A 23932-nucleotide genomic window follows, 5' to 3' on the forward strand; every position below is an offset into this window, starting at 1 on the left:
CTAATTAGCGCGCCGAATTCGCATTGCGTTGCAAAACGCAGCATGACCATTTCTACCGCGATTACGCCGTAAATTTGCGGCCATTGAGGAACATTGAAACACAGCAAACCCGCAGGTATATGTGGATTTGCTGCGTTTCAATTAAATTCAATGGCCGCGAATTTGCGGCGTAATCGCGGTGCGTGTGATACCCGGGATGAAGAGGAGACTACAACTCCTCCTCATCCCGGCTACCACGCGGCGAAAAAAGAAATAAAAAAGATAAAAATAAAAATAAACCTGTATACTCACCTCTCCGGTCTCCTCTCGGCAGCGGCGTCCTCTCTCCTCAGCGTCCCCCGGTGTACTGGCAGGACCTGCGGTGATGTCATTTAGTCACCTGATGGTCACGCGACCGCTGAAGTCAGCGATCATGTGATGGTCGTGTGACCATCAGGTGACTAAATTATGTCACCGCAGGTCCTGCCAGTACACCGGGGGACGCTGAGGAGAGAGGACGCCGCCGCCGGGAGCAGACTGGAGGAGACCGGATCTGCATGCGTTTTTTCTGCCAGGGAGAGGCAAAAATGCTCTGCATCAAATCTGCATCGTGGGCACTTAGGGTAAGTCCTCATTTATTAGGGTCCCCACCTTCAGGTCATAGAATATGATGTCTCCTAAGACCAGGTACACCTTCATGTAGTACACAGACTCCTCTTCTAGCTCCAGGGGCGACGAGCAGAGAGACAAAGCCTTCAGGTAGAAATGCTCAGCGAGTTCGGACTGTTTCAGGTGGCTGTAAATCCCGGCTAGTCGGTGATACGAGACCCGTTCATTCAGCTGATTCCCTGTAATGGCGGATGCACATATCTGCTGGTATTACCTAGAAGCTTACAGTTATCATCACTCATGGAATTAGGCATTCAGGAATTGTAAAAAAAAAATTCATTCATAAAAACATGGCTGCTTTATTCTATAAACAGCGCCACACCTGTGTTCAGGTCATGTCCGGTATTGCAGCTCAGTCACACTAAAATGAATAGGAAACAGCTGCAATACAACACACGACCTGTGGTAGGGGTGGTGCTGCTTTTGGAAGTTAACAGCTTATATTATACATCACCTTTAACTATAAAGGGTTTGTCGACCATGGGGGACATATATTTTCTTACTTAAATGCATGTATTTTTGATAAAAATATTTTTTTGCTATTGGATTTAATTAAAAAGTTTGCACTATTTGCCTTCTAGAACCCCTGTGTTGCACCGTCTATTACTGGGCTACAGAATGATTTAACTGAGAATCTGTCAGTGAGAGCATTCTGAGGCTAAAATGGGAGTTTCTAACTCTTTTATCTGTCTTAATCTGGTGTAAATGCCGCTTTTTTCCTGAATCCGGCAATGTTTTTCCTTTTTTTCTACTCCTCTTCATTAATGAGATATGGCCTCCTCTTCCCTTTATGTAAATCTAATATATTTAGCCAAAATGGCATGGGACTGAAGAACACGCCCACAGACTAGTGTTGAGTGCCACACCCACTTGGATAACAAGACTAGATTTACAAACAGGGACTAAAGGGCTATATTGAAGGAATGGAGAGGCGCAGAAACAAAAGAAAAGTGACCCCAGATTCAGGAGAACAGCGGGATTTATATCAAGTGACTTTATTTATAGCCTCCCCATAATTATTCCGCCAGACTCTCCCATCCACATGTATGCTTGATTTGGCTGAGTATGGATATGTTTTCAATGGGGAGGAGGGAGTAGGCTGCTTCAAGGTACCGCATTATCTTTCTTGAGAACAAAATGATCAGGCATGTTAAAATTCAACATGCCCAATCTTTCATACTTTAACATCATCTGTTGGTAGAGAGTTGTTTAGGCCTCCACACTTGTGATTTTTACCTAAATTGACACTCAGGACCAGAGCCATTTTTGCATGTTCCAGGGCTTCCTCGTAGCTTTTCACGCTCACCAGTATCTCGGTGAGTTTATTATTCAGCCGCAGTTCAGCCGTCACATTCTCTGTCTTCACAGCAAGTGGCAGAGCGCAGTCCTGAAGGGTAAGGAGCACACAACAGGTCCAATTCATTACTGCGTTTACACCTTTCTTTGTTTAGTTTTTGGTGTTTTTTGCCTTGATTTGAACAATTTTTTTCTTTTAATTTGAATCTTCTTTTTACATCTATTTGACAGGCAGCAGGGTGGCTCAGTGGTTAGGACAGTACTATATATAGGGCAACAGGGTGGCTCAGTGGTTAGCACAGTACTATATATAGGACAGAAGGGTGGCTCAGTGGTTAGCACTGTACTACAAATAGGGTAGCAGAATGGCTCAGTGGTTAGTACTGTGCTATACATAGTGCAGCACGGTGGCTCAGTGGTTAGCAATGTACTATATATAGGGCAGCAGGATGGCTCAGTGGTTAGCACTGTTCTATATACAGTGCAGCATGATGGCTCAGTGGTTAGAACTGTAATATATATAGGGCAGTAGGATGGCTCAGTGGTTAGCACTGGAGTTTATATAGATCAGCAGGGTGGCTCAGTGGTTAGCACTGTACTACAGTTATATGAAAAAGTTTGGGCACCCCTATTAATCTTAACCTTAATGTTTTATAAAAATTGGTGTTTTTGCAGCAGCTATTTCAGTTTGATATATGTAATAACTGTTGGACACAGTAATGTTTCTGCCTTGAAATGAGGTTTATTGTACTAACAGAAAATGTGCAATCTGCATTCAAACAAAATTTGACAGGTGCATAAGTATGGGCACCCTTATCATTTTCTTGTTTTAAATACTCCTACCTACTTTTTACTGACTTACTAAAGCACTTTTTTTGGTTTTGTAACCTCATTGAGCTTTGAACTTCATAGCCAGGTGTATGCAATCATGAGAAAAGCTACTTAAAGTGGCCACTTGCAAGTTGTTCTCCTGTTTGAATCTCCTCTGAAGAGTGGCATCATGGGCTCCTCTGAAAACAAAGATTATTCAACATAGTTGTTCAGGGGAAGGATACAAAAAGCTGTCTCAGAGATTTAACCTGTCAGTTTCCACTGTGAGGAACATAGTAAGGAAATGGAAGAACACAGGGACAGTTCTTGTTAAGGCCAGAAGTGGCAGGCCAAGAAAAACATCAGAAAGGCAGAGAAGAAGAATGGTGAGATCAGTCCAGGACAATCCTCCGACCACCTCCAGAGAGCTGCAGCATCAACTTGCTGCAGATGGTGTCACTGTGCATCGGTCAACTATACAACGCACTTTGCACAAGGAGAAGCTGTATGGGAGAGTGATGCGAAAGAAGCCGTTTCTGCAAGCACGCCACAAACAGAGTCGGCTGAGGTATGCAAAAGCACATTTGGAGAAGCCAATTTCTTTTCGGAAGAAGGTCCTGTGGACTGATGAAACCAAGATTGAGTTGTTTGGTCATACAAAAAGGCATTATGCATGGCGGCAAAAAAACAAAGCATTCCAAGAAAAACACTTGCTACCCACAGTAAAATTTGGTGGAGGTTCCATCATGCTTTGGGGCTGTGTGGCCAATGCCGGCACCAGGAATCTTGGTAAAGTTGAGGGACGCATGGATTCCACTCAGTATCAGCAGATTCTTGACAATAATGTTCAAGAATCAGAGATAAAGTTGAAGTTACGCAGGGGATGGATCTTTCAGCAAGACAATGAACGAAATCACCGCTCCAAATCTACTCAGGCATTCATGCAGAGGAACAATTACAATGTTCTGGAATGGCCATCCCAGTCCCCAGACCTGAATATCATTGAACATCTGTGGGATCATTTGAAGAGGGCTGTCCATGCTCGGCGACCATCAAACTTAACTGAACTGGAATTGTTTTGTAAAGAGGAATGGTCAAAAATACCTTCATCCAGGATCCAGGAAATCATTAAAAGCTACAGGAGGCGACTAGAGGCTGTTATTTTTGCAAAAGGAGGATCTACTAAATATTAATGTCACTTTTCTGGTGGGGTGCCCATACTTATGCACCTGTCAAATTTAGTTTGAATGCAGATTGCACATTTTCTGTTAGTACAATAAACCTCATTTCAAGGCAGAAACATTACTGTGTCCAACAGTTATTACATATATCAAACTGAAATAGCTGTTGCAAAAACACCAATTTTTATAAAACATTAAGCTTAAGATTAATAGGGGTGCCCAAACTTTTTCATATAACTGTATATAGGGCAGCAGGGTGCCTCAGTGGTTAGCACTGCACTATATATATATATATATAGGGCAGCAGGATGCCTCAGTGGTTAGCACTGCACTATATATATATATATATATATATATATATATAGGGCAGCGGGGTGCCTCAGTGGTTAGCACAGTACAATATATAGGGCAGCAGGGTGGCTCAGTGGTTAGCACTGTACTATATATAGGGCAGCACAGTGGCTCAGTGGCTAGCACAGTACTATATATAGGACAGCATGGTGGCTCAGTGGTTAGCACAGTACTATATATAGGGCAGCACGGTGGCTCAGTGGTTAGCACAGTACTATATATAGGGCAGCACAGTGGCTCAGTGGCTAGCACAGTACTATATATAGGGCAGCATGGTGTCTCAGTGGTTAGCACAGTACTATATATAGGGCAGCACAGTGGCTCAGTGGCTAGCACAGTACTATATATAGGGCAGCATGGTGTCTCAGTGGTTAGCACAGTACTATATATAGGGCAGCACGGTGGCTCAGTGGTTAGCACAGTACTATATATAGGGCAGCACAGTGGCTCAGTGGCTAGCACAGTACTATATATAGGACAGCATGGTGGCTCAGTGGTTAGCACAGTACTATATATAGGGCAGCACAGTGGCTCAGTGGCTAGCACAGTACTATATATAGGACAGCATGGTGGCTCAGTGGTTAGCACAGTACTATATATAGGGCAGCATGGTGTCTCAGTGGTTAGCACAGTACTATATATAGGGCAGCACGGTGGCTCAGTGGTTAGCACAGTACTATATATAGGGCAGCATGGTGTCTCAGTGGTTAGCACTGTACTATATATAGGGCAGCACGGTGGCTCAGTGGTTAGCACATTACTATATATAGGACAGCATGGTGTCTCAGTGGTTAGCACAGTACTATATATAGGGCAGCAGGGTAGCTCAGTGGTTAGCACTGCAGCACTGGGGTCCTGGGTTCAAATCCCACCAAGGACAACATCTGCAAGGAGTTTGTATGTTCTCCCCGTGTTTGTGTGGGTTTCCTCCAGGTTCTCTGGTTTCCTCCCACACTCCAAAGACATACTGATAGGGAATGTAGATTGTGAGCCCCAATGGGGACAGTGATGATGATGTCTGTAAAGCACTGTGGAATTCATAATGCTATAAAAATGAGTAAACTAAATAAATGTTCATCATTGTCAATGGGGTCTCTTGTTTTTCAAACGTTTCATCAATTGTGATTTTTTTTAAAAAGTCAGAACATTTTTGAGCAAATTCACTTGAATCTCTCCCTGGAGTGATTTTCTGTATGCCTGAAATATTTAGAGCTAATTTTGCAAACTTTTAGCTGAAATTGCAACTTTTTGCTCTTAAAAGGCGCAATAACGAAAAGACATAAAAAGGAGGAATTTATATTTTGCACAAAACTCATGAAGCACAAGCACCATTTTTGAGGATTTGATGTAAAAAAATATGTCAACGTATAAGACAAGACCAAGAAAAAAAAAAAGAAAAGTGACTTAAAAATAATGTAAATGATGATTTGGGCCCAAGTTTCAAATTATTCTAACATGCTCATCAATAAGTATTCTGCGAAAATGCCGGATTGCTCAACGTTCATTGGCTATTAGGATTGGGGTTGTCCACCTTTGGGGACATTTTCTTCTTTCCTGAAATGCATGTATTTGGGGCTAAAAATGTTGCACTATTTGACTGTTACAGGCTCTTTGTTTCTCTGCACATTCCACTTTGATGTGGTCTGTGGTAATAAATCAACGGAGAAGAGGTCAGAAAAAGAAATATTAGAGTTCTAAACTCCAAGTCACACCATCATAGAGAGCTGACTGACAGATTCTCAGTTAACTCATTCTGCAGTCAGCAATAGACAGTGTAATACCAAGGCTATAGAAAGCAAATGGTTACAAAAATTTTAACAATACCAATTGTAAATATAATTTCTAGCCCCAACTACACTCACTTAAGTAAAAAAAAAAAAAATTGTCCCCAAAAGTAGACAATCCTTTTTAATTTAATTGATTTTACATGTATGACTTTAGTTTTTGATGATTTTAAAAGGTCGCTGAATATTCACCTGTTTTGCAAAAAGGGCTTCTACTGCTTTTTAGTAAAGGGATGGCATAGAAAAGGCTTTAGCACCTCCTGCTGGTCAGAGACTCTCATTACGAGAAAAAAGAATATATCTAAAAAAGTATCAAAATGACAATTATGTATAAGCAGAATAATAATAAGAAAAGTCCTTGACGTTGGATATGCCACCAATAAGTTAGGGACTCCTGATCCCATAATGGAGAACTTTTAGCATCCAGGAAAGCATAAATATTGTGGAGCTAACCGTTTTGCAGTTTACACCCCTCCATATTCTTTTCTGACTGCTCTGTGTCAATGTTCTGCCGTGGAAAGCAAAAAACATTACATAATCACTGATTTCTGGAAAGTTGTGACTGCATCCAGGAGTTTTGTAGACCACTCTAAAAATTCAGAACGTCCCCCCTTGTTCCTGGAGCCTCCAGAACTCTCCAGCAGAGTCGGCACATATGATCTATCTATATTGGGTGGACAGTTTATTAGAGACACCGGCCCTTTCACGATTCCTGGTTTAGATATAAACACCTGAGTGCAGCATACAATCAAGTGATCAGTTTTCAGTGGATCTGTCTCAATGTGAATCTACTGTACATAAAAAATGCTAAAATCAAGTGATCGAGGTGGTTTAGAATGAGGCCTGACCATCAATGCTGAGACTAACTGGGCCCAGAACTTCAAAAATTGTCAACCTTGTATATAAAGAATGGTGTGATAGAGGAAAAACATCTGGCAAAAGTAAAGAAAATGTAAAGCGCCATGGAATAAATGGCACTATAATAATAAATAATAATAATAATAAGAAGAAAAGGGTCTGAGGAAGATGTCAAGAGCCTTAAAGGGGTTTTCAGGTTTCAGTTTGCTAAAAAAAAAAAAAACGAACTAACTTTTCATTACTCACCCTCCCCAGGTCCAAAGCTCCGTGTCCAGCACTGCTCCTTAAATCTGTTATTCTCTGCAGGGCTTGCGTTAAGTCAGTTGCACTGAAGCCAATAACTGAACGTGGCGGTTTTGTCCGAATTGATGGTACGAGTCTCTGAGCTCATTGATTAACGGCAGCGCTGTCAATGTGACGTCAGCACTGCAGACTATAAAAGACACATGGAGCAGCGAAGACTCAGCACTGGATCAGGGGAGGGTGAGAAAAGAACAATTTATTTGTTTTAGAACAAACAAAAGTCGGAGGACAGGATTTGCCAAAATGGAAAACCACTTTAAAAATGTATTAGTCGCACAGTTCCCATCCAGGACAATATCTGCAATTACGATCGGTAGTTTAGAGTGTGGGGACAGTGGTAATAATGTCTGTAAATTACTGTCGAATATCATAGTCCTATAAAAGAAAGTAAAATAAATGGGGATTCCAGCTTCCAGCTTGCTCAGCTATTTTTTAGAACTTCCATAGAAGTGAATGATGAGAGCTGCGCATGCAACGTGCCTGCAGTCCTGGCTGGGTAGGGGTTCGGGTGAATATAGGGTGATGTCCCAAAGGTAGGTCATGCATCTGACACTTATGGCATATCATGTGGATATCCTGTGGCTAAGTTGGAAAATCCTTTAAGAACATGAGAATATATTAAACAATGTCTGAGTACACCCCCAGCACTCTGGGACCCCATCCCCAGAATAGCATAGGGTCCGTAATAGCCGTTCTGTTATTGCATCCAGTCCAGAGGAGGTGGAAACACATGTAAAACTCTCTCTTTAGTTGTGGGTTTGCCTGATTGCATAACTCCCATAGACTTAAATGGAGAAGAAGAAGCGCATGTGCCACCAGTATGTCTGCCATAGGGGGCCAAGAGGGTCCAGAGAAAAAATGTTTCATATCTCTCAAAATTGATCTGGAAAAGAAATATCTCAGCGGTACAACATATCACACACCAATATCACAGAACTATACTCGCCCTGTAGAAGGTGGTTGCCTTATTTCTGTCACTGGCGCCATTGAAGAATATATCTCCGCTGGCTTCATACAGCTGCATGCCGAGATGTGGATCCCCCGTACACAGAGCAACGTTCTGCGCCACCTGGAAAGAGGAATAGTCTTCATTCATGTGAATTAGTATGCTGTGCGTACATGGCCCAGGCTCCTAAAAGTTTCCAGAAGTATTGTAAGTTACTGTCAAAGAAAATCTGGGATTATAGCATTAAAGAGGTCCAGATTAGGACAAAGATGCCATAAGGTCCTCCGATTGGAGCCTTATTATACGAGTCAGATCAGAGAGCAGCTCCTATTCTGGCAAATGTGCTCAGTCCTTGTATTGCAAGAACGGTCATTCATCTGAAAGACCGCCATGTAATACTACATTTTCCCTGCCTATGTCCTCCAGAAAAATCATCTGTTTGGTGGGAACATAGTGGGATCAGCTGATTCTATATATATATTCTGATATTTCTATAAAAAAAAACAAAAAACAAACAATTAAGCAACCAAATAAGTAGACACAATGGATATCAGAAGCAGGGGTGCTTGAAGCTAGAATGTTAATGATATATCGTAATGATAGTGGCAGTTCTTGAGTTCTGAAGCTCAGCTCCCATTCACTTCAGTAGGAGCTAAGCTGCAGTACACAAGATTAGCCACTACGCAGTGTATGGAGCTGTGGTGTTCTGGCATCATACACGGTGTATAACCAGTGCCTGCGGGATCTGCAATCAGCTGATCAGTAGGGGTGCTGGGTGCCAGATACCATCGTTCTAAAATATTGTATTCCTGGACGACTTCTTTAATCATTGGATGCCAAGAATTTGAGCTTTATCCACTGACTCGAATAATATGACTTCCATAATTCAAAAAGATACTTTCACCATCCTAGACACATGAAACACGACTACGATATATCCAAAATTCAGATAGATATTACATTTCTGTGATTTCCCAAGGCCGAAAATCCACTTGGAGCCATAGAAGCAATTATGTCCTCCGATTGCAAATGCATGTAATAATTAATATTGCATTTACATTGTGTCATGTGATGTTCCTGGTATGGATTAGAGACGTCCAGTCTGCCATGTGATGTCCCTGGTATGGACTAGAGATATCCAGTCTGCCATGTGATGTCCCTGGTATGGACTAGAGACGTCCAGTCTGCCATGTGATGTCCCTGGTATGGACTAGAGATATCCAGTCTGCCATGTGATGTTCCTGGTATGGACTAGAGACGTCCAGTCTGCCATGTGATGTCCCTGGTATGGACTAGAGACGTCCAGTCTGCCATGTGATGTCCCTGGTATGGACTAGAGACGTCCAGTCTGCCATGTGATGTCCCTGGTATGGACTAGAGACGTCCAGTCTGCCATGTGATGTCCCTGGCATGGACTACAGATATCCAGTCTGCCATGTGATGTCCCTGGTATGGATTAGAGACGTCCAGTCTGCCATATGATGTCCCTGGTATGGACTAGAGACGTCCAGTCTGCCATGTGATGTCCCTGGTATGGACTAGAGATGTCCAGTCTGCCATGTGATGTCCCTGGTATGGACTAGAGATATCCAGTCTGCCATGTGATGTCCCTGGTATGGACTAGAGATATCCAGTCTGCCATGTGATGTCCCTGGTATGGATTAGAGACGTCCAGTCTGCCATGTGATGTCCCTGGTATGGACTAGAGACGTCCAGTCTGCCATGTGATGTCCCTGGTATGGACTAGAGATATCCAGTCTGCCATGTGATGTCCCTGGTATGGATTAGAGACGTCCAGTCTGCCATGTGATGTCCCTGGTATGGACTAGAGATGTCCAGTCTGCCATGTGATGTCCCTGGTATGGACTAGAGACATCCAGTCTGCCATGTGATGTCCCTGGTATGGACTAGAGACATCCAGTCTGCCATGTGATGTCCCTGGTATGGACTAGAGACGTCCAGTCTGCCATGTGATGTCCCTGGTATGGACTAGAGACGTCCAGTCTGCCATGTGATGTCCCTGGTATGGACTAGAGACGTCCAGTCTGCCATGTGATGTCCCTGGTATGGACTACAGATATCCAGTCTGCCATGTGATGTCCATGGTATGGATTAGAGACGTCCAGTCTGCCATATGATGTCCCTGGTATGGACTAGAGACGTCCAGTCTGCCATGTGATGTCCCTGGTATGGACTAGAGATGTCCAGTCTGCCATGTGATATCCCTGGTATGGATTAGAGACGTCCAGTCTGCCATGTGATGTCCCTGGTATGGACTAGAGATATCCAGTCTGCCATGTGATGTCCCTGGTATGGACTAGAGATATCCAGTCTGCCATGTGATGTCCCTGGTATGGATTAGAGACGTCCAGTCTGGCCATGTGATGTCCCTGGTATGGACTAGAGACGTCCAGTCTGCCATGTGATGTCCCTGGTATGGACTAGAGATATCCAGTCTGCCATGTGATGTCCCTGGTATGGATTAGAGACGTCCAGTCTGCCATGTGATGTGCCTGGTATGGACTAGAGATGTCCAGTCTGCCATGTGATGTCCCTGGTATGGACTAGAGACATCCAGTCTGCCATGTGATGTCCCTGGTATGGACTAGAGATATCCAGTCTGCCATGTGATGTCCCTGGTATGGACTAGAGACGTCCAGTCTGCCATGTGATGTCCCTGGTATGGACTAGAGACGTCCAGTCTGCCATGTGATGTCCCTGGTATGGACTAGAGATATCCAGTCTGCCATGTGATGTCCCTGGTATGGACTAGAGACGTCCAGTCTGCCATGTGATGTCCCTGGTATGGACTAGAGATATCCAGTCTGCCATGTGATGTCCCTGGTATGGACTAGAGACGTCCAGTCTGCCAGGTGATGTCCCTGGTATGGACTAGAGATATCCAGTCTGCCATGTGATGTCCCTGGTATGGACTAGAGACGTCCAGTCTGCCATGTGATGTCCCTGGTATGGACTAGAGACGTCCAGTCTGCCATGTGATGTCCCTGGTATGGACTAGAGACGTCCAGTCGGCCATGTGATGTCCCTGGTATGGACTAGAGACGTCCAGTCTGCCATGTGATGTCCCTGGTATGGACTAGAGATATCCAGTCTGCCATGTGATGTCCCTGGTATGGACTAGAGACTTCCAGTCTGCCATGTGATGTCCCTGGTATGGATTAGAGACGTCCAGTCTGCCATGTGATGTCCCTGGTATGGACTAGAGACGTCCAGTCTGCCATGTGATGTCCCTGGTATGGATTAGAGACGTCCAGTCTGCCATGTGATGTCCCTGGTATGGACTAGAGATGTCCAGTCGGCCATGTGATGTCCCTGGTATGGACTAGAGATGTCCAGTCGGCCATGTGATGTCCCTGGTATGGACTAGAGACATCCAGTCTGCCATGTGATGTCCCTGGTAAGGACTAGAGACTTCCAGTCTGCCATGTGATGTCCCTAGTATGGATTAGAGACGTCCAGTCTGCCATGTGATGTCCCTGGTATGGATTAGAGACGTCCAGTCTGCCATGTGATGTCCCTGGTATGGACTAGAGATGTCCAGTCTGCCATGTGATGTCCCTGGTATGGACTAGAGATGTCCAGTCGGCCATGTGATGTCCCTGGTAAGGACTAGAGACTTTCAGTCTGCCATGTGATATCCCTGGTATGGACTAGAGACGTCCAGTCTGCCATGTGATGTCCCTGGTATGGACTAGAGATGTCCAGTCTGCCATGTGATATCCCTGGTATGGATTAGAGACGTCCAGTCTGCCATGTGATGTCCCTGGTATGGACTAGAGATATCCAGTCTGCCATGTGATGTCCCTGGTATGGACTAGAGATATCCAGTCTGCCATGTGATGTCCCTGGTATGGATTAGAGACGTCCAGTCTGCCATGTGATGTCCCTGGTATGGACTAGAGACGTCCAGTCTGCCATGTGATGTCCCTGGTATGGACTAGAGATATCCAGTCTGCCATGTGATGTCCCTGGTATGGATTAGAGACGTCCAGTCTGCCATGTGATGTCCCTGGTATGGACTAGAGATGTCCAGTCTGCCATGTGATGTCCCTGGTATGGACTAGAGACATCCAGTCTGCCATGTGATGTCCCTGGTATGGACTAGAGATATCCAGTCTGCCATGTGATGTCCCTGGTATGGACTAGAGACGTCCAGTCTGCCATGTGATGTCCCTGGTATGGACTAGAGACGTCCAGTCTGCCATGTGATGTCCCTGGTATGGACTAGAGATATCCAGTCTGCCATGTGATGTCCCTGGTATGGACTAGAGACGTCCAGTCTGCCATGTGATGTCCCTGGTATGGACTAGAGATATCCAGTCTGCCATGTGATGTCCCTGGTATGGACTAGAGACGTCCAGTCTGCCAGGTGATGTCCCTGGTATGGACTAGAGATATCCAGTCTGCCATATGATGTCCCTGGTATGGACTAGAGACGTCCAGTCTGCCATGTGATGTCCCTGGTATGGACTAGAGACGTCCAGTCTGCCATGTGATGTCCCTGGTATGGACTAGAGACGTCCAGTCGGCCATGTGATGTCCCTGGTATGGACTAGAGACGTCCAGTCTGCCATGTGATGTCCCTGGTATGGACTAGAGATATCCAGTCTGCCATGTGATGTCCCTGGTATGGACTAGAGACTTCCAGTCTGCCATGTGATGTCCCTGGTATGGATTAGAGACGTCCAGTCTGCCATGTGATGTCCCTGGTATGGACTAGAGACGTCCAGTCTGCCATGTGATGTCCCTGGTATGGATTAGAGACGTCCAGTCTGCCATGTGATGTCCCTGGTATGGACTAGAGATGTCCAGTCTGCCATGTGATGTCCCTGGTATGGACTAGAGACGTCCAGTCGGCCATGTGATGTCCCTGGTATGGACTAGAGACGTCCAGTCGGCCATGTGATGTCCCTGGTATGGACTAGAGACGTCCAGTCTGCCATGTGATGTCCCTGGTAAGGACTAGAGACTTCCAGTCTGCCATGTGATGTCCCTGGTATGGATTAGAGACGTCCAGTCTGCCATGTGATGTCCCTGGTATGGATTAGAGACGTCCAGTCTGCCATGTGATGTCCCTGGTATGGACTAGAGATGTCCAGTCTGCCATGTGATGTCCCTGGTATGGACTAGAGATGTCCAGTCGGCCATGTGATGTCCCTGGTAAGGACTAGAGACTTCCAGTCTGCCATGTGATATCCCTGGTAAGGACTAGAGACTTCCAGTCTGCCATGTGATATCCCTGGTATGGACTAGAGACGTCCAGTCTGCCATGTGATATCCCTGGTAAGGACTAGAGACTTCCAGTCTGCCATGTGATATCCCTGGTATGGACTAGAGACGTCCAGTCTGCCATGTGATGTCCCTGGTATGGACTAGAGACTTCCAGTCTGCCATGTGATGTCCCTGGTATGGACTAGAGACGTCCAGTCTGCCATGTGATGTCCCTGGTAAGGACTAGAGACTTCCAGTCTGCCATGTGATATCCCTGGTATGGACTAGAGACGTCCAGTCTGCCTAGGGGCAATTATCTTGTCATGAATATATTCGCACCTCTTTCTGGTGAGGGAACACTTAGAAAGCATCTGGTCTCCCTGTAAACATATCTTCTGATCAATGTTACACCAGGCACATAGAGTAGAAATATTCTCTGAATGTTAGTCAACATTATACCCACCGGTGTCATATATAAGTACCTGAATATATAGATCCACCAGCTCGTTCTGTCCCAGAATGTAATAAATCTTCCCAGCCATTAACCAAGCTCGAGCTTCTCTCTCTTTAGACTGAAGATCAATAAAAATGCCCAGACTTCTTTTGGTGTATTCCAGGGCCGATCTGCAGGCTCTAGACAATGACAGGAGGACATGTTCAGGTGCAAATCACCAAAGATCAATCAACTAAAGGTCGACATGTTGCAAGGGTGATAATTAGGGCAGCATCAATTTTAGGTAAAATTATTTCATGTCTAATGAGGTTTTTCAACCAGGGGAAGCAAAATTGTAAGATTTTCCTCCTTACCGTCATTTTATCAATATCCTTACCCCTTGTAGAACTTGATGGACCCAATGTAAATGAAAATTGCTCATTAAATTGGTTTTACTAATAGAAGACAAGTGTATTCTCATTCTACTGTTAAAAGAATGTGTCACCATTTAATGAAAAGTAGATAGTTCTGCTGATTTTTTTTTGTTTGTTTTTAGGTTACTAAAACTCAGGAAAACTCTACTACTATTGCTGGATATTTGTAGACTATATTCACATGGGTAGACTTTGTCATGAATTTAGGTTCGGATTCTGTGCAAAAAAAATCCATGTCAAATCCGATGACAATCTGATCTGATTATACCATACGTGTGATTAGGGTTTCCACAAGTCGTTGAGAATCCATTGAAAATAAAATTTCCTTGTGCATTTTTGCCGTGTTTGGAGAAATAAATCTGCCAAGGTGATAAGTCATTTCTAGATACACCGTGCAGGTAAAGAGCTTAGCTGATAGTGTCAAGATATTGTATGGGTGTTTCTAGTTCCCACAGCCAGCTTCTGAAAAGCAGACACAGAGATCAAATATTCGGCAATATCTGGATTTAAAATTTCCGCTGACCTAATGGGGTGGGGAACGCCAAAGAAGGCTCCAAATTTGATGGACCACTAATAATGAGGTACAGCACCCCAAAGCTTTTATTATACTCACAAAATGCAAATGAATAAAATGTAGTGAAATGTAGTGTCCAGCACTTAATACAAACTGTGTGTATTACACACTTGCCCAACTCAAGTTTCGCCTGATTGGCTTTGTCTGGGGCATGTCAACATCCTGAATTATTCCTATTAATTTATAGCATCTTAAGTCAATATGTAACATCCAGAATCACTAAAACATATAACATCTATGGCAAACAGCACCCATACCGACATGATCTATACAAACAAACAATCCAGATGTCACGGTGGTAACTCACATGCCACCTCAGGGCCGTCCTACTCCTCATGCGGCTTCTCCTCGCGTCAGGCCGGCTCGCTGAGTTTTGCCTCTTGCAGAACTCCTCAGCACTGAATGTGGTTTCCATTTTACTTTAGGGGGACGTGGCCGGTCTCTGCAGGAATTTAACCATTCTGTGTCCTGCAGAGATTAGGTTCCCTCACTTATGCCTTCCCAGCAGGCTCTACACTAGTCAGCTTGTCCCACCACTCTTTGCCCGAACATTGATTCCTAGCTTACTAGCACTTTGCATTTCTCCATATTATATCTGCTGTTGACGACCCGGCTTGTGTACCTGTCCTGTCTGACCTGTCTGCTCTGTCTGCTCCTGACCTTGGCTACGAGTATTGAACCTGTGCTGCCTGCTCTGACTTTGGATTGTCTGACCACGTCTTTGCCCTCCTGTACCTCGCACCTGTGCCTCTGACCCTCCGGTCAGCTGCTGCAGTCCCAAGGACTGCCCTGCAGTGATGTCTGGTGTTTACCGGCAGCCTAGCCTATCTTCACCATCAGAGGCAATAGTGAAGACCCAGTAGACACCTAGTTATACCCTTCCAGGGTAAGCCCGGCCAGTGGCACAGTGGGTCTACACCCAGAGTTACACCAAAGAAATGGAAAGAGAAAGAAAAAAAACGCACAAAAAACGTTCAGCGCGCACAGAAAACACAAAAACGCAAAGAAACAACAACTGGATGTTACATATTGACTTCAGATGTTACAAATTAATAGGAAAAATTCAGGATGTTGACATGCCACAGACAAAGCCAATCAGGCGAAACTTGAGTTGGGTAAGTGTGCAATACACACAGTTTGTATTAAGTTCTGGACTCTACTTTTAACTGTCTTTGTTCATTAGAATTTTGTGGGTATAATAACAGCTTTGGGGCGCTGTGCCTCATTATGAGAGGTCTTTCACTTTTGGAGTCTTCTTTGTCTGTTATTCAGAAGCTGGTTGTGGGACCTGGAAACACCCGTATAAGATCCTGACACTTTCAGCTAAGTTTTTTACCTGTGCTGTGTATCTAGAATTTGATTTCTTGACTCATTGGACATTAGATTTTCTTTTATTTATGGAGATAAGTAGCATACTACACGTTTGAGTGGATTGTGAGCAGAAAAGGGGTGGATTCATCAAATTGAATGACAATTGGGCTAATTCACAGAATCTGCGGTAACTCAAACTGCAAATTTGATGCAGATATCTTAGGGAGAATCAGGTTTAGATTTCTGCCCCAGGAATACATATTATGCTTTTTTATTAAATTTGTTTGGAAAATCTTCTTGTCTCAGGATTTCTACGTCTTGACTTTACATTACATCATAACTTTTTGAAGGGTGCTGTGCAATTAGTGCACTTACATATACAATCAATGGTATTTCCAAACCCATCCTTTTTTGGAAGAAATTAGGTCCTTTTACAGCAAATATCACAACTTCAGCTGTGGCATTACATTTTGTTTGCAATTATAAGTACTGAGAATGAAAAAGAGAAGAATAAAGCCGTATATGGGAGAATATAAAGCACTTATGTTGGGAAGCTGTGAAATTTTCTCTAGAAAGTAACCTATTCTCAATACAGATCCAGTTTCTGCCCTTAGGGTCTGTTCCTTTTGTGCAAGTCTGCACCATTCCTCATTGTCCTGGACCTCGCTGATCCATGGGTCATCCAGCTCTGCTGTGCCATCGCCTTCGGTCCGTGTTGCCCACCCTGACCTGTGCCTTAGAGAATCCACCTCATCAGGTGAGCTCATATCAGCTCTTTGGGGAAAATTGCAACATGTCTCTTCTACAGAAGGCATAAAACTGTAAACTTATAGGTAACTACAGTGGTGTGAAAATGTGTTTGCTCCCTTCCTGATTTCTTATTCTTTCGCATGTTTCTCACACTTAAATGTTTCAGATCACAAAACAAAATGTAAATATTAGACAAAGATAACACAAGTAACCACAAAATGCAGTTTTTAAATGAAGGTCTTTATTATTAAGGGAAAAAGAAATCCAAACCTATAGGGCCCTGTGTGGAAAGGTGATTGCCCCCATCCCCTTACACCATACATTAACTGTGGCTTTTTGTACAAACCACAGGTAAGTTTCCTATACAACTCACTCAAAAAGCCAAGACCTTCCCAGCATTGAGCACTTGCTCTGCTGTGGAAGTATTTGTCAAAATGGTGAGTTCTGACATTGAATCACTTCCCAATAGTCCCAAATGGATTTCCAATTTATCTGTCCAGGATAGAAGTGCACTTCAGGAACTACAGTCACTACTGAATGTCTGCATCAAACCTGCAGACAAAGGCGGGAACGTGGTCCTCTGGCCAAATAATTTATACGAGAAACAGGTGTTCAAAATCTTAAATATCCCTACTTGCCTCAAAAAACTCAGTCAAGATCCTACTCCATGCTTCCATGATCAATTGATTAAGATTCTCGAAAGGGCATATGAGTCTGATATTATCCCTAAAAGAATGGTTGAGACCGTCAGAAAGATACATCCAAGATTGCCAACTTTTTATCTTCTACCCAAACTGCATAAACACCCAACAGATCCCAGAATGGAGGACTGTGTGAAACTGTTTGTTTGGTATTAGATCACTTTCTTAAGCCATTGGTTCATACCTTGCCGTCATACATTTAAGACACTACGGCAGCACTCCAAAGAATCAACAACTTGCAATTGGATGAAAGGATGACCATGGTTACAGCTGATGTGGAGGCCCTATACTCCTCCATTAGACATAGTGATGGCCTATGAGCTGTATCACTATTTCTGGAGTTCAGCAATTTTGAACGACCTAAAAGACATCTGATTTTGGAATTATTGCAGTTTGTAATACAGCATAACATCTTTATTTTTAAAAATTATTTTTTTTTTTACAATTGCAGGGAACTGCGATGGGGGTAGCTTGTGCCCCCTCACATGCCAACCTGTTCATGGGTGCATGGGAACGCGATATTTTTCAAAATAGCCATATTCCTGGAGTGGAGAGGATTCAGACCTGGATGAGGTTCATTGATGATGTGTGGTTCGTCTGGGATGGTCCAATTGATCAATTACATGATCTCATGGCACGGCTTAATAACAAGGACATCAATATTAAATTAACTTACAAACATGGACACAAACTTGAATTTCTCGATCTTTTGATTTCAACCCTCCCAGACAGCCACATCATCACTGATCTCTATCGCAAACCTACCTCCACAAATTCCTTATTGCGTGCCACATCCTCTCATATGCCCAATACAATTAATGGGATACCTATCAGTCAATTCCTGCGAATCAGAAGAATCTGCACCACCGGTGAAGCCTTCTTACAACAATCTAATGACTTGACATGTAGATTTAAAGACAGGGGGTATAGCTCACGATGAATTAAGAGAGGTTTCTATAGAGCAATAAAAACACCAAGGGAAGAACTGATATATGGTAAAAGGGGGGACGAGCAACCAACTGCATTAAAAAAGGAGATCATACGTATGGTCACCACTTATAATAAACAGTGGGGTGAGCTTACCAATATCCTTCAGAAACACTGGAGTATATTACTTACAGACCCCCTTTTGAACAAAATCTTACCATCTAGACCGCGGACCAGGACCGGGCCGTTGGGGTTTTTCAGCCGGTCCGCGGCACTGCCACAGACAATTACTAAACATTGACAGTGTGCTCTGGTCTGCGGTGGCTCAGAGCACACTGTGTGGGGTGGATGCTGCCCGCTGTTCTAGACTCCCGCAGGGTAGACCTGTAGAGGACCTGTGATGACATCAAGGTACATAACTGTGATGTCACCACAGGTCCTGAAGCAGGGGCGGAACTACCGCCCGTGCAGCCGGTTCATTGAACGGGGGCCCCGAGGGAGAGGGGGCCCCTCCAGCAGGGCCACCATCAGGGCATGACTGCCCTGACTCCAGTATGGGGCCCGGCCGGTAGGAGCCCCCTCGGAGCCCCCCTCTTGTGCGTCTCTCTCCTCATGGGGCCCCCGGCCCCATGCAAAGCGCCGGGTCCAGGACATCTCATAATTCCTCTGACTTCCGGTCATGTGACGGCGCCATCACATGACCGGAAGGCAGGAGAACCTGGTGTCAGCGATTTGGACGAGCGCCAGGATTCTGCAGGGATCGCATGGGGGTAAGTATAACAAGTTTTATTTTTTTTTAAATACAATAAACTAGGAGTGGGGGGAATGGGAGATGCACATGGGGGGAGGGGAGAGATGAGAGATGCACATGGGGGGAGGGGAGAGATGAGAGATGCACATGGGGGGAGGGGAGAGATGCACATGGGGGGAGGGGAGAGATGAGAGATGCACATGGGGGGAGGGGAGAGATGAGAGATGCACATGGGGGGAGGGGAGAGATGCACATGGGGGGAGGGGAGAGATGAGAGATGCACATGGGGGGAGGGGAGAGATGAGAGATGCACATGGGGGGAGGGGAGAGAAGAGAGATGCACATGGGGGCAGGGGAGAGATGCACATGGGGGGGAGGGGAGATATGAGAGATGCACATGGGGGAGAGGGGAGAGATGAGAGATGCACATGGGGGGAGGGGAGAGATGAGAGATGCACATGGGGGGGAGGGGAGAGATGAGAGATGCACGGGGGGGTGAGAGATGCACGGGGGGGTGAGAGATGCACGGGGGGTGAGAGATGCACGGGGGGGATGAGAGATGCACGGGGGGATGAGAGATGCATGGGGGGGATGAGAGATGCACGGGGGGGATGAGAGATGCACGGGGGGGATGAGAGATGCACGGGGGGGTGAGAGATGCACGGAGGGGATGAGAGATGCACAGTGGGGGGTGAGAGATGCACATGGGGGGAGGGGAGAGATGAGAGATGCACATGGGGGGAGGGGAGAGAAGAGAGATGCACATGGGGGCAGGGGAGAGATGCACATGGGGGGGAGGGGAGATATGAGAGATGCACATGGGGGAGAGGGGAGAGATGAGAGATGCACATGGGGGGAGGGGAGAGATGAGAGATGCACATGGGGGGGAGGGGAGAGATGAGAGATGCACGGGGGGGTGAGAGATGCACGGGGGGGTGAGAGATGCACGGGGGGTGAGAGATGCACGGGGGGGATGAGAGATGCACGGGGGGATGAGAGATGCATGGGGGGGATGAGAGATGCACGGGGGGGATGAGAGATGCACGGGGGGGATGAGAGATGCACGGGGGGGTGAGAGATGCACAGTGGGGGGTGAGAGATGCACATGGGGGGGGTTATGTTTACATAACTTTGTTGCCTTATGAAGGGCGGGGGGGCCCCCAAAAATTTCTTGCACAGGGGCCCACTACAGTCTGTGTCCGCCCCTGGGATGAAGTAAATGCAGCTGAACAGCAGCTGTCAGGACAGCTGCCCTGTCCTGCTGCAGGGCGTGATGGGGCCTCAGTGATGCGGCTCCTGGCACAGCACATTATGTGGGGCTCCTGGCATAGCTCCTGGCGGGGACCTGGTCTACACTATATGATAAGTATGCACTAAACTCCAAATCCCTCCATTACCCCGCCCCCATATGACCAAAGCCCCGCCCACCCCACCCCCTCCTTGCTGGGCCATGGAAAAATGATCTTGCTTCAAGCCGGTCCCTGGTGCAAAAAAGGTTGGGGACCACTGATCTAGACCATCAAGACACTCTGGTACACAGCCACTACTCCCCATCTTTAAAATCTAGGAATAAGGCTCATCCAACAGTCGGCTTCTTCCCGTGTGGTTTATGCAAAGGTTGTAAAAATTTGATTAAGGATAAATACTTCTCCAATCAAGACGGATCTCGCCAATTTTCTATCAGGAAATACTTGAACTGCACTTCCAAGGGTGTAATATACCATGCCACATGCCCTTACGGAAAGATTTACAGTATACAGGTTTAACCACTAGAGAAGTCCGGATCAGGACGAGGGAACATGTCCGAGACATAGAGAAAGCATCAACAAAAGAAGATGTTAGTTTGTTGAAAACTCTTCCCAGACATTTCAAAATATGGCATGACTGGAAACCAGATGGCCTAAAGGCTATTGATCAAATAACCCTAGGCCCACGGGGGTAGGGGTGACCTAGGGAAGATGCTGGCTCAGACAGAAAGTCAATGGATTTTTAGATTAGGGACTTTGTCACCACAAGGACTAAACGAGATGTTAGGTTTTGTTTCCTTCCTCTGATACATACCTCCGTGACCTGTCTATATATGCACTCTCTCCTTTTGCAAACGATCTCTTGATTCTCTCTGTGGGTGTTTGTAAGCCAGGTTTGTACCTGGGTGTATATACACTGTGTTCCAAATTATTATGCAAATAATATTTTCTCAGATTTTCCCAAATTACCTATATGAATTGCAGTCATTGTAATTTTCCAGTCAAATAACTATTAGAGCACAATTGAAAGGTTTTTGTACAAACTGCCTATGATAACAGTATATTTTTAAAAAAATAAAAAACTCAAAACTGCACTCAAAATGCATGTTCCAAATTATTATGCACAGCAGAGTTTTCAACCTTTTCATTTTAATAAAGAACAAAAAAATGGTCATTTTTGAAATTATAAGCATTAGCAGGTTATTACACACTGAAATCAAACAGTTTTCAACTCAAACCTTTATTCTAGGTGATGTTACATTTGCACATAGGACCCCTTGAAGAATGGCCGCTCCTGATGACTACTCGCTGGACCTTTGATGTGACCAGGATATGTCGCTATTTTGCATTCATGGACTAATACTTTGAGTGTCATGAATTCTTCATTCATGTATTTAGGGAAACCCTTTTGGTTCTCATAATGCAGAGTTCAATATATCTACCTAAAAACATTTCAACAAAGTTATGGATTATTATATATATATATATATATATACTCTTAATATCGTTTGTACCAGTCTTTGGGAAAACACCATAGTAACTGAGTAGGATGGTCTAGGATGTGGGGTTTAATAAGGAATCTGTTCCATCTTGATTAATGGGGATATAGTCTACACATTTCTATTTTGTTGGCCTATTTGTTTTCATTGGCAAGTTCTGTCGCTATATTCTTTGTAGTTCTTGTTATGTTATGTGTTTTTTTGATATTGACCCTTTGATATTAATACCGGTGGATCAATGTAATAGTAGTTAATTTCTTCTTTATCTACTTTTCTTTTGGCCATTCATTCCCTCATTTTCTGACTTTGCCATTAGAATTTTGTTAGGCCCCTCCCCTTTTGTACATCTGGCGGCATAGGACAGCCGCATCTTACCTTCCCATTCTTGTTCCAGCCAGTGCGCATGTGCACTCACGGCACCCACAGACTTCCGGTCCGGCGCCATAGGGGCTGCATGCGTTCCAGCATGTGTTCCACAGCACCGCAGACGGAAGTCATTTCACACATGAGCGGCCTTAGAGCGCTTCATGCGCTGCCTCCTGGCTGGGATAACATCTCCGTGATTGGCCAGATTCACACCGCTGGGTATTTATAGAACACCCACTCTCCTTTTTGTCAACGCCCCTTGGAAGAAGCATCAGGCGAAACGGCGTCGTCGGGGTTTATGTGCGGTCAGACCTGATATTAGCAGTGAGTATCACCATTTTACTGTCCACCTTTTCCATTCTGTCCTTCACCCTGTGTTTTTCAACTCGCGGCACTCTGTCTCTCCACTTTTCTGAGGCAGATATATATGGATATATATGTGGATATATACATTACCTCAAGCTTCTCTGCCCTATGCACCAGACACTTTTAAAGAGATACACACCAGCATGTAGCTATGATATATTCCATTGACATGTTGTCATGATTTATTGTGTGTATCTCATCTAATTGTATTCTGCCTTTCTATCCATTACCTAGGTAGACAGTGATACACATACAATTGCAAGCCTCTTTGCACTACGCACTATGCACTTTTAAAGAGGCACACATCAATATGTAGGTGAGACATATCTAATGGCTGACAAGGTGCTTTGATTGTTTGGTTATATTTCCACCCTGATAGAGGGTAAATACCTTGTCTCCAATGCCATAAGTTGACTGTGACAGGGACTCTGCATGGTGTTTATTATTATTATTATTTGTTATTGTCCTCTGCTGGAAATTAGACTCTATTAATTTGATGGGTCTGACTTGCTGACGGTTTTATCAGTTCCCTGTTATTACTGTTTGTGATTTTTTTTAATATACAGTACAGACCAAAAGTTTGGACACACCTTCTCATTTAACCCCTTAAGCCCCGCGGGTGGTTTGCACGTTAATGACCGGGCCAATTTTTACAATTCTGACCACTGTCACTTTATGAGGTAATTACTCTGGAACGCTTCAACGAATCCCCCTGATTCTGAGATTGTTTTTTCGTGACATATTGTACTTCATGATTGTGGAAAAATTTCTTCGATATCACTTGCGTTTATTTGTGAAAAAAACGGAAATTTGGCGAAAATTTTGAAAATTTTGCAATTTTCAAAATTTGAATTTTTAAGCCCTGAAATCAGAGCGATATGTCACACAAAAGAGTTAATAAATAACATTTCCCACATGTCTACTTTACATCACCACAATTTTGGAACCAAAATTTTTTTTTGTTAGGGAGCTATAAGGGTTAAAAGTTGACCAGCGATTTCTCATTTTTCCAACAAAATTTACAAAACCATTTTTTTAGGGTCCACATCACATTTGAAGTCACTTTGAGAGGTCTTTATGACAGAAAATACCCAAAAGTGAAACCATTCTAAAAACTGCACCCCTCAAGGTGCTCAAAACCACATTCAAGAACTTTATTAACCC

At 44.5% G+C, this 23932-nt stretch overlaps 1 protein-coding gene across 6 annotated transcripts in view; it reads right to left on the bottom strand.

Annotated features, from left to right (window-relative positions):
* SH3TC1 (SH3 domain and tetratricopeptide repeats 1) overlaps positions 1-23932 on the bottom strand; it is a 137742-nt gene that overhangs the window by 2450 nt on the left and 111360 nt on the right. For all 6 annotated transcript variants that reach the window (XM_073647813.1, XM_073647804.1, XM_073647831.1 and 3 more), the window contains 4 exons: positions 13892-14042; positions 8178-8300; positions 1885-2035; positions 631-827 (listed from right to left, as the gene is read on the bottom strand). In XM_073647813.1, the coding sequence (XP_073503914.1) occupies positions 631-827; positions 1885-2035; positions 8178-8300; positions 13892-14042 (622 nt within the window). The remainder of the gene's footprint in view (positions 1-630; positions 828-1884; positions 2036-8177; positions 8301-13891; positions 14043-23932) is intronic.

The sequence above is a fragment of the Phyllobates terribilis genome, unplaced genomic scaffold (assembly GCF_046119375.1).
Source record: "Phyllobates terribilis strain yellow unplaced genomic scaffold, ASM4611937v1 Scaffold_1__5_contigs__length_1240528914, whole genome shotgun sequence".
In the NCBI taxonomy this organism is placed as follows: Eukaryota; Metazoa; Chordata; class Amphibia; order Anura; family Dendrobatidae; genus Phyllobates; species Phyllobates terribilis.